Source organism: Macaca mulatta, chromosome 20 (assembly GCF_049350105.2).
Source record: "Macaca mulatta isolate MMU2019108-1 chromosome 20, T2T-MMU8v2.0, whole genome shotgun sequence".
Classification (NCBI taxonomy): Eukaryota; Metazoa; Chordata; class Mammalia; order Primates; family Cercopithecidae; genus Macaca; species Macaca mulatta.
The window spans coordinates 24114719-24132251 of NC_133425.1; the positions used below are offsets into that span (position 1 = coordinate 24114719).

Sequence of the window (17533 nt, forward strand, 5' to 3'; positions counted from 1 at the left end):
TGAGTGGTGTTGTCTTTGGCTGTGTGGTCTTAAATGTGTTTCTAATGTGTGTGTCAAATAATTACCTGTTAAACAGACTGCCAATCTGGCTGAAGCCAATGCTTCTGAAGAAGATAAAATTAAAGCAATGATGTCGCAATCTGGCCATGAATACGACCCAATCAAGTAAGTTTCATAAATATTTTATACTAATAGGAACTTTTGGGGTGGGTTTTCCCCCCCAATCAAAAGCACTATTTTTGCGAAGTCCTCGTATACATGTAATTTTTTTTCCCCCTTTTAGTTACATGAAGAAACCTCTAGGTCCACCACCTCCATCTTACACGTGTTTCCGTTGTGGTAAACCTGGACATTATATTAAGAATTGCCCAACAAATGGGGTAAGTTCAAAGCAGAAACTATGTCTTACCTTTTTTCTTTTGGAATTGTTTCTTAGCTATCTTATTTTTCTTGGTTAATACTGCCTTCTGTAGACAATGGCAAATGAGCGTGGTCTCTGGAGCCAAATTTGCCAGGCTTCACATCTTGGTTCTGCCACTTAGCTGAGTGAGTTTGGGCAAGTTACTTGATCTCTATAAGCCTGTTTTTTCTTCTCTAAAATGAAGATAAAATAGTACTTACCTCACATCGCAGTTACGAGGATTAAATGAGATCACATATGTAAAGCGCTACAAGTAATATATTAAGCACTGTATAACATTAGCTAATTTATTAAATAACGGTAACTGCTTTTTCTCTTCCTCCTCTTCCTTTTTCCTCTGAATAGGATAAAAACTTTGAATCTGGTCCTAGGATTAAAAAGAGCACTGGAATTCCCAGAAGTTTCATGATGGAAGTGAAAGATCCTAACATGAAAGGTGCAATGCTTACCAACACTGGAAAATATGCAATACCAACTATAGATGCGTAAGTATGCAAATTAGGTATGACCTTTGGAGACTCCAGTCAGTCCCAGGGTATAGTGTTTTAATCTTGGGCTTGTAACTTGGCTACTTGGATTCCTTGAGAACTTTGTATACCAAGGTCATTAGTCTCTACATCTTGCATTTCTGTGAGGCTGCAGTCTGCTCCATTTAAAGCAAATTTAAAATGGATTTGGGGATTTTTGTTATCAGTGAGTGCCACTTCCCTTGTAGTCTTCTAATTTTTTCTTTTTCTGTCATTCCCTGCTTTCTTCCTCATTCACATACATACTCCCACATACTCTTATTATATATGCTACTCGCATTTTTAAGTGAACAAAACAGATTGTAATCATTTTAAGAAACAGGAGGCTTAAGAATAAAAGCTCTGCATGATGTTGAGGCAAATTTAAGTGTCAGGCGTAAATGAAATACTGAAGTAGCTTGAATAAGTTTGGATATGCCATGTGAGTCTTAAGATTCTCAAGTAAGGTTTATTTTATAAACCATTAGTTCTGATAAACTATAGCTCTATAAAACACCTTAATGCCTTTTTTTTTTTTTTTTTTTTTTTTTTTGAGACCAAGTCTCGCTGTGTCCTCCAGGCTGAAGTGCAGTGGCGCGATCTTGACTCACTGCAAGCTCCACCTCCAGGTTCACAACATTCTTCTGCCTCAGCCTCCCCAGTAGCTGGGACTACAGGCACCTGCCACCACGCCCAGCTAATTTTTTGTATTTTTTTAGTAGCGGCGGAGTTTCACCGTGTTAGCCAGGATGTGTTAGGAGTTTCACCACGTTAGCCTGACCTCATGATCCGCCCGCCTTGGCCTCCCAAAGTGCTGGGATTACAGGCGTGAGCCACCGTGCCCGGCCCTTAATGCCCATTTTTAATGTGTATTCAGATTTATATTATGAACCAGTTTTTAATGAAATGGACAGACATGAAACTTTAGTGGCAGGGTTCAACTAGATAACTTCCCATTTTATCTGCTTTTATTAATGTAGTCAGTTACTTTTTGGATTACCTTCAACAGTTGTTAATTCATATACTATACAACACAATATTAAGTGTTCTTTGGACTGTCGTTTTCTAACTTTGTTGAGCATAAGAATCTCCTGCAAAAGCATGTTAAAAGACTGGCCAGATAGAGTGACCTTGGACAAAAAAAAAAAAAAAAAAAAATCCTGGTTGCTCTGCCCCCGATTTTGATTTAGAAGTTATGTGATAAGACCCTGATTCTACATTTTTAACAGGTTGTACAGGAGATTGTGAAGTTAGAGGATCCTCAGGGCATCAATTTACAGAATAGGTGTTCATGTTCTCAGTGACAAAAAATATATATATATGTGTGTGTGTATATATATATATATATATAAAAGAACAGTTTTCCTCGGCTTCATGCTATAAATATTGTTGAAGTGTAGTGTAGTGAGCAGGTGGGGATGATGATGAAAATAGCTATGCCGTAGAATGGTATTGAAAAGATCTTGTGTTTTTGAATATGTACTTTAGTAAATAGTGTTTTCGTTCACAGATAAGAATGTTTTCCTAAACTCCCAACCCTGCTCACTTCCTCAACTTCACCCCCATCTATTTTTTATCAGTCACCATCCTGTGTTTTTGTGGTTCATCATTGAACAGTCTGTTGTTATGCTGTTTCTAATTCAGAGACATTTCATAGATGTTTCCAAACAACTTTAGCTTGAAATTGATTCTTTTTACAGACACAAGAGCAGACCGCTTCATCTATATTATGTAAAATTTTTAAATAAAAATTTGTGTCGGAAAAATTAGTATCACCTGTAAACCCTAACTAATAATTAACTTCATTGCTTTTGAATGCTGAAATACAAATGCCCAATTGTGCCAGACACACAGCAAATACTGGGGAAAGATGGGAATCCAAATATTTTAAATGAAACTTTCACCCTCTTCACTAACACCACTGATAAGCAACTCAGACTCTTCTTCTGTTTCTTTTTCTATCCTCTGTTCTCCTCTTTTTTTTCTTTTTTTTTTTTTTCTTTTTTCTCTCTTTTGGGCAGTGGGAGACTCCTCTTTCACAAATTGGGAACAATGGGGCATAAGCAAATTGATACTTATTTCTGGAATCGTGGTGATGTCTATGGAGCAACTGCAACACAAATAACACACCTAAGGTACCCTACTCTGTACAGCCGAGATTCTTTCATTTTCAGCATTGAGATAAACACACTCTGTTCCTGAATGAAATAGAAAGGGTTTCTCTAGGGATACCTGTGTTTTGCAAATTTGCCTGATTACAGAGAAGATGGGGGTGTAGAAGCAATGGTGACAAGTCTGAGAATAGCTATTTTTATTTTTTTAATACTATATTTAATGCCCAACATTTCTGCAAAATGCATTTCTACAAAAAACTGGACCTAGAATGTCTAATGAGGTGTTACTTTACAATTTTGTAACACATATTTTGATCATTTAAGTCACTAATGCTTCTTAATTGACTATAAATTGATTAACCTCTCTTAAAATACTAATAAGTAGATCATGGGTTTTGGTATCTCATTTTATTAATTATTTGTGTGGCAATGACATAATATTTCCTTTGAACTATCTTTCCTTAATTGTATGATGTCAGTACTAATTTTAATTTCCCATCTTGTGGCATTTACTCCAATACCTTCACAGGTTTGAGGGACTTTTGGGATATGGAGAAGGGGAGATTTTTGGGGATTTTTAATTTTAATTTTTATTTTTTTCAAGAAACTTGATAGAGTAGGAAAAATTGTGATTATGGTGTTGTCTAAATTCAAGTCTTGTCTTTGTCACTTAAATAGAAGTTTATGGCACAGAACATGTTGCTTTATTTCTGGCCCACAGTTCTTAGAGTTGTGGGTTCTAAGGTCCTTTTATTGTTTTTATAGCATTTCCTTGCTTCTTTTTGTTATACTTGTTTAGACTTTTGTGTCTTTGTTTAGAGTGAGGTTGTACATAATTACTCCCTTATTTTAGAAGATACGGTGCTTGTCAAAAGTAATTTAGCATTGTGCTGAATTATGTGTTCCGATCATGTAATAGTAGAACATGTAGCATGAATACTCTGCCTTCTTAACAATGGTGAAACACTAAAACCTTCTTTTACAGAGAAGCATATGCAATTGGGAAGAAAGAGAAACCTCCCTTCTTACCAGAGGAGCCATCTTCTTCCTCAGAAGAAGATGATCCTATCCCAGATGAATTGTTGTGTCTCATCTGCAAGGATATTATGACTGATGCTGTTGTGATTCCCTGCTGTGGAAACAGTTACTGTGATGAATGTAAGAAATGCTGAATCTTGGAAGATGTATATTTTAGAATATTTGTATTTACTTGGAATGGCTCTTCCCAACCTCATATATTTTAATAATAAAATTAATAATGTTGATGACAAGTGTTGATCAATGAGCATTTAGTAGTGAGAAGTCTGTTTTTGTTGCTGTTATCTTTTTTATACAATAACCTCTTTGTCCTATTAAATACTAGAATTGAACACCTTCTCTACCTTTGTCAGGGTGACTATACTGAGGTGTTTTTCTTAATACAGACTTTGTTTTCTATATGTTTTAAGTGGTATCCAGAATTTTAAAACCTTTTTGGGCCTTATATAATTCTGGAAGTATTTTTAAGTGGTATCTAAATCCTTTTCCTGGATTGTGAATAGCTTATCCTAATATTTCTAAGTGTATTAAGACCTGCTTCTCACTGTCTCCCAGGTTGGAGTGCAGTGGCGTGATCTCGGCTCACTGCAAGGTCTGCCTCCCGGGTTCACGCCATTCTCCTGCCTCAGCCTCCCAAGTAGCTGGGACTACAGGCGCCCGCCACCACGCCCGGCTAATTTTTTGTATTTTTAGTAGAGTCGGGGTTTCACCATGTTAGCCAGGATGGTCTTGATCTCCTGACCTCGTGAGCTGCCCACCTCAGTCTCCCAAAAGTGCTGGGATTACAGGCTTGAGCCACCGCCCGGCGTCTGTAGACATACTTATTACCCAGCATTTACCATGCAGTTGTGACTTTTTAAATCACTTATATTAGCACTTAGTTTTTTCCTGCCTCTTATCCTAAGTTTGTGCCTTCTTACACAGAATAAATCAGTGTTAACCCGAAAATATGCTCAAGCCTGCTCTGGCCTTTTTCATTTTTAAAGGTAGTTTTGAAATATATAGTCCTCATACACATGGTTCTGCATCTGCAGATTCAACCAACCACAGATCATAAATATTTGGGGGGAAGGAAACAGTAAAAACTAATATAATAGTAAAGACTAATACAGATTTTAAAATAAGAGTATTAATTAGTTACATAGTATTTATATTGCAGCAGGTATTACAAGCAATCTAGAAATTATTTAAAGTATACTGGCGGATGTACATAGTAGTTACATGCAAATACTATGCCTTTGGGGCAGTTGAGGGACTTGAACATCTACAGATTTTGTTATCTTCAGAGGGTCCCGGTTTGGATACCTGTAAATCTGTATTTTTTGACCTCTTCAGTGAAGACCAAAATCAAGAAGAGGTTGCTAAAGACTTGTTTCAGAGTATATCTTAGATTTAACAAACCACTTGATATTACTGGAGTTTTACTACATTGAAGCATAATCTTCATATCTGTAATTTAGTGTTGCTGCCATGTACTGTGCTGTAGATCTCTCATTTCCTTGCTAGAATAAAAACCCCAACTTAGCCATGTAAAATTTTTGCCTTTCTAGACTATCTCATACTTCTCTTTTGTTTTCTGCAATATTCCAGTTACTAGCTAAACAAAGAGTGCTTTTGCTGGCAATTCAGACATTTGTTTAAATGTGTCCTTTAAAAAAAAAAAAAGATGAGGTGAGGGATCCTTTCTATTTTGCCCCAGGCTGACCTTGAATTTTTGGGCTCAAGTGATTCTCCTGTCTCAGCCTCTCCAGGAGCTGGGATGACAGGCACATGCCAGTACACCCAGCTATGACTTCTCTTTTTAGAGTAGCATAGGTCATACAGAAAAGAGCAGAGGGATACTTAAGATGGGAGATTTTACTTAAGTTTCTTAATCTAAGAAATGATTAGCACAACGTGCTTGGAAAACAGTAATGTAACTGAACAAATGTGGACCATCCTTTTAATTCATTTCGTAAACACTGAGTTCCTACTATGCTTTTATTAATATTTGAAATCTTACACATAGGTATAAGAACAGCACTCCTGGAGTCAGATGAGCATACATGTCCAACGTGTCATCAAAATGATGTTTCTCCTGATGCTTTAATTGCCAATAAATTTTTACGACAGGTAAATCTTTGTATCCATTTTATGAAAAAATTCTTTTTACTCTTTAACTGATTTAACTGTACTTCAGTGAATACTGCATAACATTTTTCTGCATTATTATGCTTGGTATCTGTAGGCTGTTAATAACTTCAAAAATGAAACTGGTTATACAAAAAGACTACGAAAACAGTTACCTCCTCCACCACCCCCAATACCACCTCCAAGACCACTGATTCAGAGGAACCTGCAGCCTCTGATGAGATCTCCAATATCAAGACAACAAGATCCTCTTATGATTCCAGTGACATCTTCATCAACTCACCCAACTCCCTCTATATCTTCATTAACTTCTAATCAGTCTTCCTTGGCCCCTCCTGTGTCTGGAAATCCATCTTCTGCTCCAGCTCCTGTACCTGATATAACTGCAACAGTATCAATATCAGTTCATTCAGAAAAATCAGATGGACCTTTTCGGTAAGCCTATGTATTTTTCACTGTTAGAAACCAAATGAGGTCAATGATGTAGTGTTTTGTTGTTGAGTATCACTTTAACAGCTTTCTTAGTGGACCACTGTGCTTAGTAATGTGGGATGACTTGTAAGAAATGACTTAGTCTTATTGGGGGAAGAGGAAAACAAAGGAGATTCATTTGGCAAATGAGGATTAAGCATCCCGAGGTCAAATACTACACAGGGTGCAACCAGCTCCTGTTAAACCTTGAATGTTCCATATACCATAACAGCTCTGAACTTAACAGAGGTGGAAGAATTCACTCGTGGTCATAATGATAGTTTTGGATAGGAGTAGTTTTGAGTAAGAACAATTTGGATAGGTAGAGAAGTCAGAAATAGTGATTGTTGTGGAGCATCGTTATTATGTAGGATAATAGTGAAAACTCATAGCCTGCCACTTCAGAAATGAGACAGTTGTCCATGTAGTTTAATGACTCATAAATTCTTAAAAAAAAAAAAAAAAATAGGTGTCAGAGGCCCATTTCAGACATATTGAAGCAAAATCTTTAGGATGAGACCTTTACATTTACATTTAAGAAATTCCACTGATCTGGTGAAATGTATTTGGTTGATAGTGGGAATAGGCCAGAGAGTTCTATGGCTGGCCCAAGATTATCCTTTCAGTTTAGTGGTAGAGCTAGAGCTAAAACTTAACTCCTAATCCTAGGGGGATTTTTGTCTTCATAGGCCACAATTTGATTTTCTTTAAGTTTTGCTTTTCTTGCAAGTGATTTCTGTCATAAGTATCATATCTTCTTGAGGGTCCTTCATTTTACTTTTCCACTTAGATATAGAGAACTCTTCAAAGTTTCAGCCTTCTGTCATGTTTCTCAAAAGTATTCATCATCTTTCACGTAACTGATCTTACTGCAGGTGATGGGTAAACAGCAGCACATTTTTTACTCTTAATTGTCCATTTCTGATGATTTTTAATGTATTATAATTTATATTTTTTTAAGGGATTCTGATAATAAAATATTGCCAGCTGCAGCTCTTGCATCAGAGCACTCAAAGGGAACCTCCTCAATTGCAATTACCGCTCTTATGGAAGAGAAGGTAAATTTTACTGATGCTTTAATTTGGGATTTTTTTACAGTAGGGTTTTGTTGTTCTGGTTTTGTTTTTACCTCTTTTTTTTTATTATTATTAACTATTTCTGTTTATTTGTGATTGTTTCTAAAGGGTTACCAGGTGCCTGTTCTTGGAACCCCGTCTTTGCTTGGACAGTCCTTATTGCACGGACAATTGATCCCCACAACTGGTAAGTAAGGTGACTTTGGTTTAGACTTTTTTCCCTTTAAAAAATAATTTTAGCTTGATTTAATGTGCAATTTTATATTTACCTACTGTTTTTATTTTTTTGCTTCTAGGTCCAGTAAGAATAAATACTGCTCGTCCAGGTGGTGGTCGACCAGGCTGGGAACAGTGAGTAGATGTTTACAATAATCTTCTGATGATTGCCTGCAAACTAGATGATGGAAGGTCCAAACTAGGCAGCCGGTCGCTGCTCTTTATTGTAAACTTTCATGTGCCAGATTAACTTTTTTTTTGTAAAATTCAAAATTCAAGCTTATATGAGGGTTTTTTTAAAAAATGAGTAAATCTTTTCTAAAATACAGAATTTTTAAAGTTTTTTTCTACTTTCATGTCCAACAAATGGGGATCTTGACAGGACTTCAGTTAACGAGTAGATAAGATTACTTGAAAAGTTATTTTAAATATGGTGTCAGTTATTTTCCTAGTAGGTTTAACTTCTTCTATCCTTAGATTGGATGATCAAAGTTTGATTTGAGTGCATACATAATAAGATTAACATCTACCAAACAAAAATTTTTTGTCTGAAATGAAGTCTTTTATTCTACAGGATGTGTTTTTTCCACCCTATAATACAAAGAACTTTGATTTTCTCTGTGGGATGTTTTATGGCATTGAAAATCGGCAGACTGACTTAATGTATTTTTATTTATATAATTATTTCTGTTTATATAATCCAGTTGAAAACTGACATATTCTTAAAAGTATGAGTTACTAGTAGGATAAATCAGTAGAAGGAGCATAGGATTTAGAAACAGGTAGACTTGGATTTGAATCCCATCTCCTTCGTTTCCTAGCTGCATGACAGTGGTCATGTGGTTTTACTCCCTAACATCCATTTCCTCATTTGGATTTGGAATGACACTACCTACCTTAACATGTAAAATGACTTCATTGTGCCCAGCAGACAAAAGGGCTCTTTTCCTTCTATATAACAATAAGTTCACAGAGTAATTTATAGAATGCCAATTAAAATATAATATTACATAAAGTGATCTCTTTTGAGGTCTAGTTATTGTTATGATACAGTTAATTGGTGGAGGAAAATTAGTTTTAAGAAAATATAATATTTTTTCAGCTCTCTATCCGAAACAAGTTTAAGAATTGGGGAGTAGGAAAAAGTTTTCAGAGCAGTTAAAATTGGTGTCTTAACATCTATGCATGGAAAGGTCATGTATTATACCTGTGGAGAAATACTTGAGCCTTTTTTTTTTTTTTCTCCCACACAGTTCCAACAAACTCGGCTATCTGGTTTCTCCACCACAACAAATTAGAAGAGGGGAGAGGAGCTGCTACAGGTAGGCATACTAAAAATCTTGGAAAATAATCATCTTATTTTATATATATATGTGTGTGTGTGTGTGTGTGTGTGTATGTATCACCAAAGAAAAATATAATACCAAAGAAATAAAAGCACAGCAGTGGCAGGAGGGAAGGGGGTCATTTGTTTGTATTGTGTTTATCCCTCTTAAGTCCTGGGTAGTTGTCTTTAAAGAGGGCTAGAAAAGAATAATATATAGTATCTTAAATGATGGTTTTTAAGACATTTTTAATATTCCTTCCCAGTGATTACTTTCTCCCAGTCAGCAAACAGCAGAATATTGGCTTGCATTTACCCTCTTGGAAGTAGAAGAAAGTCATTAAGGCTCAGACAATATTGAAGATACCAATTTAAGATGAAAGCTAACAAGCTCAGCTCCCAACTGTGAACAAGAATTGCATTTATTTCTCTTCTATACTCCACTGTCCCAATCATCTCCCACCTTCTCTTTTCCAAAAGAAGAGACAGGAGATTGTTAGAGGCTTCTGCCCTGGTGGGCAGGTACAAGCAATATTAATCTGAGAAGTAAGAATCTTACTGTCTAGGTCAGGGGTCCCCAACCGTGGGCCACAGACCAGTACCCATCCTTGGCCTGTTAGGAACTGGGCAACACAGCAGGAGGTGAACAGCAGGTGAGCAAGCATTACCACCTGAGCTCCACCTCCTGTCAGTTCAGTGGTGACATTAAGATTCTCATAGAAGCATGGAACCCTGTTGTGAACTGCGCATGTGAAGGATCTGGGTTGCACGCTCCTTATGAGAATGTAATGCCTGATCCTGTAAGGTGGAACAGTTTCATCCCGAAACCACCCCCCACCCCCGTCCATGGAAAAATTGTCTTCCACAAAACAGCTCCCTGGTGCCAAAAAGTTGAGAACTGCTAGTCTAGTTTATAATCACCACCAGGATAAAGGGGTCTCCAAAACTTTATAAAAAGAGTTTTGGCCAGGCATAATGGCTCATGCTGGTAATTTTAGAGCTGTGGGAGGCTGATGGGGGAGGATTGCTTGAGGCCTGAAGTTCAAAATTAGCCTGGTTAACATAGCAAGACTCTGTCTCTACCAAGAAAAAAAAATTAAAAATTAGCCAGACATAGTGGCATGCACCTGTGGTCCCAGCTACCTGGGGAGCTGAGGCAGGAGGATCACTTAAGCTTAGGAGGTCAAGGCTGCCGTGAGCTATAACCACATCAATGTACTTTAGCGTGGGGGACAGAGCGAGACCCTGTCTCCAAAAAAAGGAGAATGCTTTCTCTTTGAGAGAAAGCCTTGATATTTTCATTGTTAATTATAGAAGTTAAAACTAGAGTTTATTCTGCTTTGTATGATCTTCACCCGCTTCCTCCCTCAAAAAAGAAGTTACAGTAGGTGGTTTTCCTTCATTTAAACTTTTGGGGCCGGGTGTGGTGGCTCTCACCTGTAATCCCAGCACTTTGGGCATATCACCTGAGGTCAGGAGTTTGAGACCAGCCTGCCCAACATGGTGAAACCCTGTCTCTACTAAAAATACAAAAATTAGCTGGGCATGGTGGCACGCGTCTGTAGTCCCAGCTACTTGCGAGGCTGAGGCAGGAGAATTCACTTGAACTCAGGAGGTGGAGGTTGCAGTATGCCAAGATTGCACCACTTAGTCCAGCCTGGACGACAGAGTGAGACTCTGTCTCAAAAATAAATAAGTAAACTTTTGGGGAGAGCTAGGTCACAGCAGCATTAATCTGTCAGTTCCTTCAAAAGACAGTTTAGGAAGTAACAGGTAGTAATTAGTGGAGTGATAATCAATCTGAACTTCATAAAAGAGAACTTTTAAATACAATATTTCCATGTAGAAAAGGTCCTATAAACTTGCATCATCTCAGTCAATACATGGCCTTAAGAATTATGTTATGTTGCAGAGTTATTTTTATAAATAAATTGTACTAATGTTTCTATACTAGTTGAATAGTTGGTTCTATTCCACTGTTTTTAAGTTTGAAAATAATTATGGATAGAAAAGATAAGCTTACTTGTCTCAGATGACTTTAGTTTGAAGAAGTAATATCTTGGAATTTATTTCTCCAGAAGTATAAACCGTGGGCGACACCACAGCGAAAGATCACAGAGGACTCAAGGCCCGTCACTACCAGCAACTCCAGTCTTTGTACCTGTTCCACCACCTCCTTTGTATCCGCCTCCTCCCCATACACTTCCTCTCCCTACGGGTGTTCCTCCTCCACAGTTTTCTCCTCAGTTTCCTCCTGGCCAGCCACCACCTGCTGGGTATAGTGTCCCTCCTCCAGGGTTTCCTCCAGCTCCTACCAATTTATCAACACCTTGGGTATCATCAGGAGTGCAGACAGCTCATTCAAATACCATCCCAACAACACAAGCACCACCTTTGTCCAGGGAAGAATTCTATAGAGAGCAGCGACGACTAAAAGAAGAGTATGTATTCTAATTTGAAATTATTATACACTTTTTTCATTTTCTGATAATAACATTAAATAGGTGTCTGGAAACGTTTTCCAGTGTTTCCAGTTAGTATGAGAAATTCACCTAAAATTTAAACCAAAGCCATACAAGCAACTTCCTCAGGGATTCCTAGTTTATAGTTTTAAAGTGGAAAACTAATGGCAATTTCATTCATTTCATTCATGATCTAATTACATTTGTCTTGTTAGTTTTCTTAAATGGTTTTTGTTAACTTTCACTCTTTAACTTTATTTTACTAGGGAAAAGAAAAAGTCCAAGCTAGATGAGTTTACAAATGATTTTGCTAAGGAATTGATGGAATACAAAAAGATTCAAAAGGAGCGTAGGCGCTCATTTTCCAGGTTAGTGTTTTGCAAGCCTTCACAACAGAATTACAAATGGGACTTTGAATATCCAGGGATTAGCTATGGATATAAAGAACATTGCACTTACGAATTTTTCTGATTCGGTCTAGGTGTGTAGAAGTGAAGATGTAGCTTATTTCCCAATATCTGTTCATTGAAATAATGTCTCAGTGTAAATTCTATTGTGTAGAACTAACAGTTGTGGGGATTAAATTGCCCTTGTCCCTTGAAGTTATTTATAGTATCAAATAATTGGGAAATGTTTTTGGAAGGAAAGAAATAGGGGAATAGCCAAAGAACAGTTCTCAGGACCCTTTTACCATAAGGCTACAGCTTCTTGCTGGAACATTAACCTGTGTAATTATGAAGCAGTAATAGAACACGAATTGCTTTATTGATAGAAAAAGTGAATTATAAAAATTCCCTGGAAGTTTGTTTAAAAGACTTTATTTTTTAGCCTTACACTTGAAATGTTTCTTTTACAACTAGGCTGTTGGCCAGTATAGGACAAAAAACAGACTCCTACTTCAATATTCAGATAGGAAGTGAAATTTAAAATTAATTGACATTTTGTTTAATGTTAGTTAGCTCATATAACTCACGGTACATTAATGCACTTCACTCTAATTGTTAAGACTTCACTTTTGTTTTGTAACAAGTGATTGCTCTGATTTGTGTACTTTATTCCATTCCAGTAGAGGTCACTATGCCTCTTTAATCATCTAAGATGAAATTTGATATAAAGACAGATGAAACCGTGAGGAAAGAATGCTAGAATCTGAGAGTTTGTGTTTTATTTTGTATATATTTCTCAACTATCAACTATTGTTTTGTTTTGTTTTTAGGTCTAAATCTCCCTATAGTGGTTCTTCGTATTCAAGAAGTTCATATACTTATTCTAAATCAAGATCTGGTTCAACACGTTCACGCTCTTATTCTCGATCATTCAGCCGCTCACATTCTCGTTCCTATTCACGGTCACCTCCATACCCCAGAAGAGGCAGAGGCAAGAGCCGCAATTACCGTTCACGGTCTAGATCTCATGGATATCATCGATCTAGGTCAAGGTCACCCCCTTATAGACGCTATCATTCACGATCAAGATCTCCTCAAGCGTTTAGGGGACAGTCTCCTAATAAACGTAACGTACCTCAAGGGGAAACGGAACGTGAATATTTTAATAGATACAGAGAAGTTCCACCACCATATGACATGAAAGCCTATTATGGGAGGAGTGTTGACTTTAGAGACCCATTTGAAAAAGAACGCTATCGAGAATGGGAGAGAAAATATAGAGAGTGGTATGAAAAATATTATAAAGGTTTTGCTGCTGGAGCACAGCCTAGACCCTCAGCAAATAGAGAGAACTTTTCTCCAGAGAGATTTTTACCACTTAACATCAGGAATTCTCCCTTCACAAGAGGCCGCAGAGAAGATTATGTTGGTGGGCAACATAGAAGTCGAAACATAGGTAGCAACTATCCAGAAAAGCTTTCAGCAAGAGATGGTCACAATCAGAAGGATAATACAAAGTCAAAAGAGAAGGAGAGTGAAAACGCTCCAGGAGATGGTAAAGGGAATAAGCATAAGAAACACAGAAAAAGAAGAAAAGGGGAAGAAAGTGAGGGTTTTCTGAACCCAGAGTTATTAGAGACTTCTAGGAAATCAAGAGAACCTACAGGTGTTGAAGAAAATAAAACAGACTCACTGTTTGTTCTCCCAAGTAGAGATGATGCCACACCTGTTAGAGATGAACCAATGGATGCAGAATCCATCACTTTTAAATCAGTGTCTGAAAAAGACAAGAGAGAAAGGGATAAACCAAAAACAAAGGGTGATAAAACCAAACGGAAGAATGATGGATCTGCTGTGTCCAAAAAAGAAAATATTGTAAAACCTGCTAAAGGACCCCAAGAAAAAGTAGATGGAGAACGTGAGAAATCTCCTCGATCTGAACCTCCACTTAAAAAAGCCAAAGAGGAGACTCCAAAGACTGACAATGCTAAATCATCATCTTCCTCTCAGAAGGATGAAAAAATCACTGGAACGCCCAGAAAAGCTCACTCTAAATCAGCAAAAGAACACCAAGAAACAAAACCACTCAAAGAGGAAAAAGTGAAGAAGGACTATTCCAAAGATGTCAAATCAGAAAAGCTAACAACTAAGGAAGAAAAGGCCAAGAAGCCTAATGAGAAAAACAAACCACTTGATAATAAGGGAGAAAAAAGAAAAAGAAAAACTGAGGAAAAAGGTGTAGATAAGGATTTTGAGTCTTCTTCAATGAAAATCTCGAAACTAGAAGTGACTGAAATAGTGAAACCATCACCAAAGCGCAAAATGGAACCTGATATTGAAAAAATGGATAGGACCCCTGAAAAGGACAAAATTTCTTCAACTGCGCCAGCCAAAAAAATCAAACTCAACAGAGAAACTGGGAAGAAAATTGGAAGTACAGAAAATATATCTAACACAAAAGAACCCTGTGAAAAGTTGGAGTCAACATCTAGCAAAGTTAAACAAGAAAAAGTCAAAGCAAAGGTCAGACGAAAAGTGACTGGAACTGAAGGATCCAGCTCAACTCTAGTGGATTATACCAGGTATCTGAATGTAGGGGGTGGGTGTGGAAGTTTGTTGGGGGAAGGATTTTCTTCAGTTTTACCCATGCTTGTGCTTTCTATATTATGAATGTGCTGATCTAGGGAAGTAGGCTGGTTTTATTTAGTCTTTTGTTGTCTTTGAAGAAAGGAATTGCTAAAGACAAGGTTATAAGTAGATTTTGGGGGTGAGCCACATTTGTGTTTATACAATCATAATCTTAAATTGTGTGTCTTCCTTAGGGCAGAATAAGTTTTTTTTTGTTGTTGTTGTTTTTTAAGTTAAAAGGACATTTGTGTTTAAGTTAGCATTTTTATATTTATCAATGTTTTATAATTAATAAATTCTTCATTAATTAAAAATATTGTTATTCTTTTTAGTACGAGCTCAACTGGAGGCAGTCCTGTGCGGAAATCTGAAGAAAAAACAGATACAAAGCGAACTGTGATTAAAACGATGGAAGAATATAATAATGACAATACAGCACCAGCTGAAGATGTTATCATTATGATTCAGGTTCCTCAATCCAAATGGGATAAAGATGACTTTGAATCTGAAGAAGAAGATGTTAAATCCACACAGCCTATATCAAGTGTAGGAAAACCCGCTAGTGTTATAAAAAATGTTAGTACCAAGCCATCAAATATAGTCAAGTATCCTGAGAAAGAAAGTGAGCCATCAGAGAAAATTCAGAAATTCACCAAGGACGTGAGCCATGAAATCATACAACACGAGGTTAAAAGTTCAAAAAACTCTGCATCTAGTGAAAAAGGGAAAACCAAAGATCGAGATTATTCAGTGTTGGAAAAGGAAAACGCTGAAAAGAGGAAGAACAACACTCAGCCAGAGAAAGAGAGTAATTTGGACCGTCTGAATGAACAAGGAAATTTTAAAAGTCTGTCTCAATCTTCCAAAGAGGCTAGAACTTCAGATAAACATGATTCCACTCGTGCTTCCTCAAATAAAGACTTCACTCCCAATAGAGACAAAAAAACTGACTATGACACCAGAGAGTATTCAAGTTCCAAACGTAGAGATGAAAAGAATGAATTAACAAGAAGAAAAGACTCTCCTTCTCGGAATAAAGATTCTGCATCTGGACAGAAAAATAAGCCAAGGGAAGAGAGAGATTTGCCTAAAAAAGGAACAGGAGATTCCAAAAAAAGTAATTCTAGTCCTTCAAGAGACAGAAAACCTCATGATCACAAAGCCACTTATGATACTAAACGCCCAAATGAAGAGACAAAGTCTGTAGATAAAAATCCTTGTAAGGATCGTGAGAAGCATGTATTAGAAGCAAGGAACAATAAAGAGTCAAGTGGCAATAAACTACTTTATATACTTAACCCACCAGAGACACAGGTTGAAAAAGAGCAAATTACTGGGCAAATTGACAAGAATACTGCCAAGCCTAAACCCCAGTTGAGTCATTCCTCCAGACTTTCCTCTGACTTAACTAGAGAAACTGATGAAGCTGCTTTTGAACCAGACTATAATGAAAGTGACAGTGAAAGTAATGTTTCTGTAAAAGAAGAGGAAACTTCAGGAAACATTTCTAAGGACCTGAAAGATAAAATAGTGGAGAAAGCGAAAGAGAACCTGGACACAGCAGCAGTTGTCCAGGTGGGCATAAGCAGGAACCAGAGCCACAGCAGCCCCAGCGTCAGCCCCAGCAGAAGCCACAGTCCTTCTGGAAGCCAGACCCGAAGCCACAGTAGCAGTGCCAGCTCAGCGGAAAGTCAGGATAGCAAGAAGAAGAAGAAAAAGAAGGAAAAGAAAAAACACAAGAAACATAAAAAGCATAAGAAGCATAAGAAACATGCAGGCACTGAAGTGGAATTGGAAAAAAGCCAAAAACACAAACACAAGAAAAAGAAGTCAAAGAAGAACAAAGATAAAGAAAAGGAGAAGGAGAAAGATGACCAAAAAGTGAAATCTGTCACTGTGTAAAAGGACAGATCTTAAAAATTGACTTAATTACTAAGTCATCTGTATTAAATTTTGTTATAATGTAAAGAGATTCAAGCCTTGTAAATAATGACATGGAAAGACCCTGTGCTGCACTTAAAATATTGCTGCTTGATTATTTGATTTTTACATCAGAGCTTTATAACACGAACTTTTGTACAGAATTGTGAGTTGTGACCATGTAACATGAGAGGTTTTGCTAGGGCCTATTATTTTTAACCACCATTAATTAGTTGGGGTGGAGTTTACTGTAATGTGAAATTTTCACATTTGAATTTTTTTAATTGCCTGGCAAAAGCTGATATAAGTTCTAAAATATCAGCAGAATGATTTGCTGAATTCATTACAACCCCGTTATGTCACTTTTTGATTACAATAAAAGTTTTCAGTAAACTTTTCAAATGTTGAGTATTTGCATTATTTACAGAAAGTAGTGCCATATTTATATACTTAACCCACAGACGGAGATTGTATGTATGAGTCCATTTCCCTATTTTAAAATTCTTAGTTTTTAATATAAGTTAAACTGAATATACAAAATTCTAAATTAAACATTGAAGATACACTTCATAGGTGGGCAGGTGGTAGAGGCCAGAAATGAATCAGGATTAATTGGAGATGTGGTTAAATAAATTTAGGAGCGTCTTGCATTACATAGAAATTAGAAGTTTGAACTTTCAAAGTGGTTTGGATTTGAATATTAGAGATGCAGAATGGTGACTCATTTATGGCCACGTATTTTTCTGGAAACCCTAGTAAGTGAGTATTAAATTCCTTGATAAAGTAGAATGTAGCTAAACCCGTGAGTGCTTGTGGCCTACCAGTCTGCCCAGTTGACAAG

At 37.0% G+C, this 17533-nt stretch overlaps 1 protein-coding gene across 2 annotated transcripts in view; it reads left to right on the forward strand.

The window, feature by feature from the left end:
- RBBP6 (RB binding protein 6, ubiquitin ligase) overlaps nt 1–17094 on the forward strand; it is a 32723-nt gene extending 15629 nt beyond the window's left edge. Inside the window, exons 5-18 of one of the 2 annotated variants that reach the window (XM_015125811.3) lie at nt 77–165; nt 284–380; nt 767–906; nt 4027–4199; nt 6088–6191; nt 6307–6644; nt 7642–7738; nt 7865–7943; nt 8053–8107; nt 9226–9294; nt 11375–11737; nt 12025–12126; nt 12975–14726; nt 15105–17094. In XM_015125811.3, coding sequence (XP_014981297.3) covers nt 77–165; nt 284–380; nt 767–906; nt 4027–4199; nt 6088–6191; nt 6307–6644; nt 7642–7738; nt 7865–7943; nt 8053–8107; nt 9226–9294; nt 11375–11737; nt 12025–12126; nt 12975–14726; nt 15105–16674 — 5028 coding nt within the window. In that variant the 3' untranslated portion in view covers nt 16675–17094. The remainder of the gene's footprint in view (nt 1–76; nt 166–283; nt 381–766; nt 907–4026; nt 4200–6087; nt 6192–6306; nt 6645–7641; nt 7739–7864; nt 7944–8052; nt 8108–9225; nt 9295–11374; nt 11738–12024; nt 12127–12974; nt 14727–15104) is intronic. The other variant, XM_015125812.3, reaches the window with a different exon arrangement.
- The last annotated feature ends 439 nt before the right edge of the window (nt 17095–17533 follow it).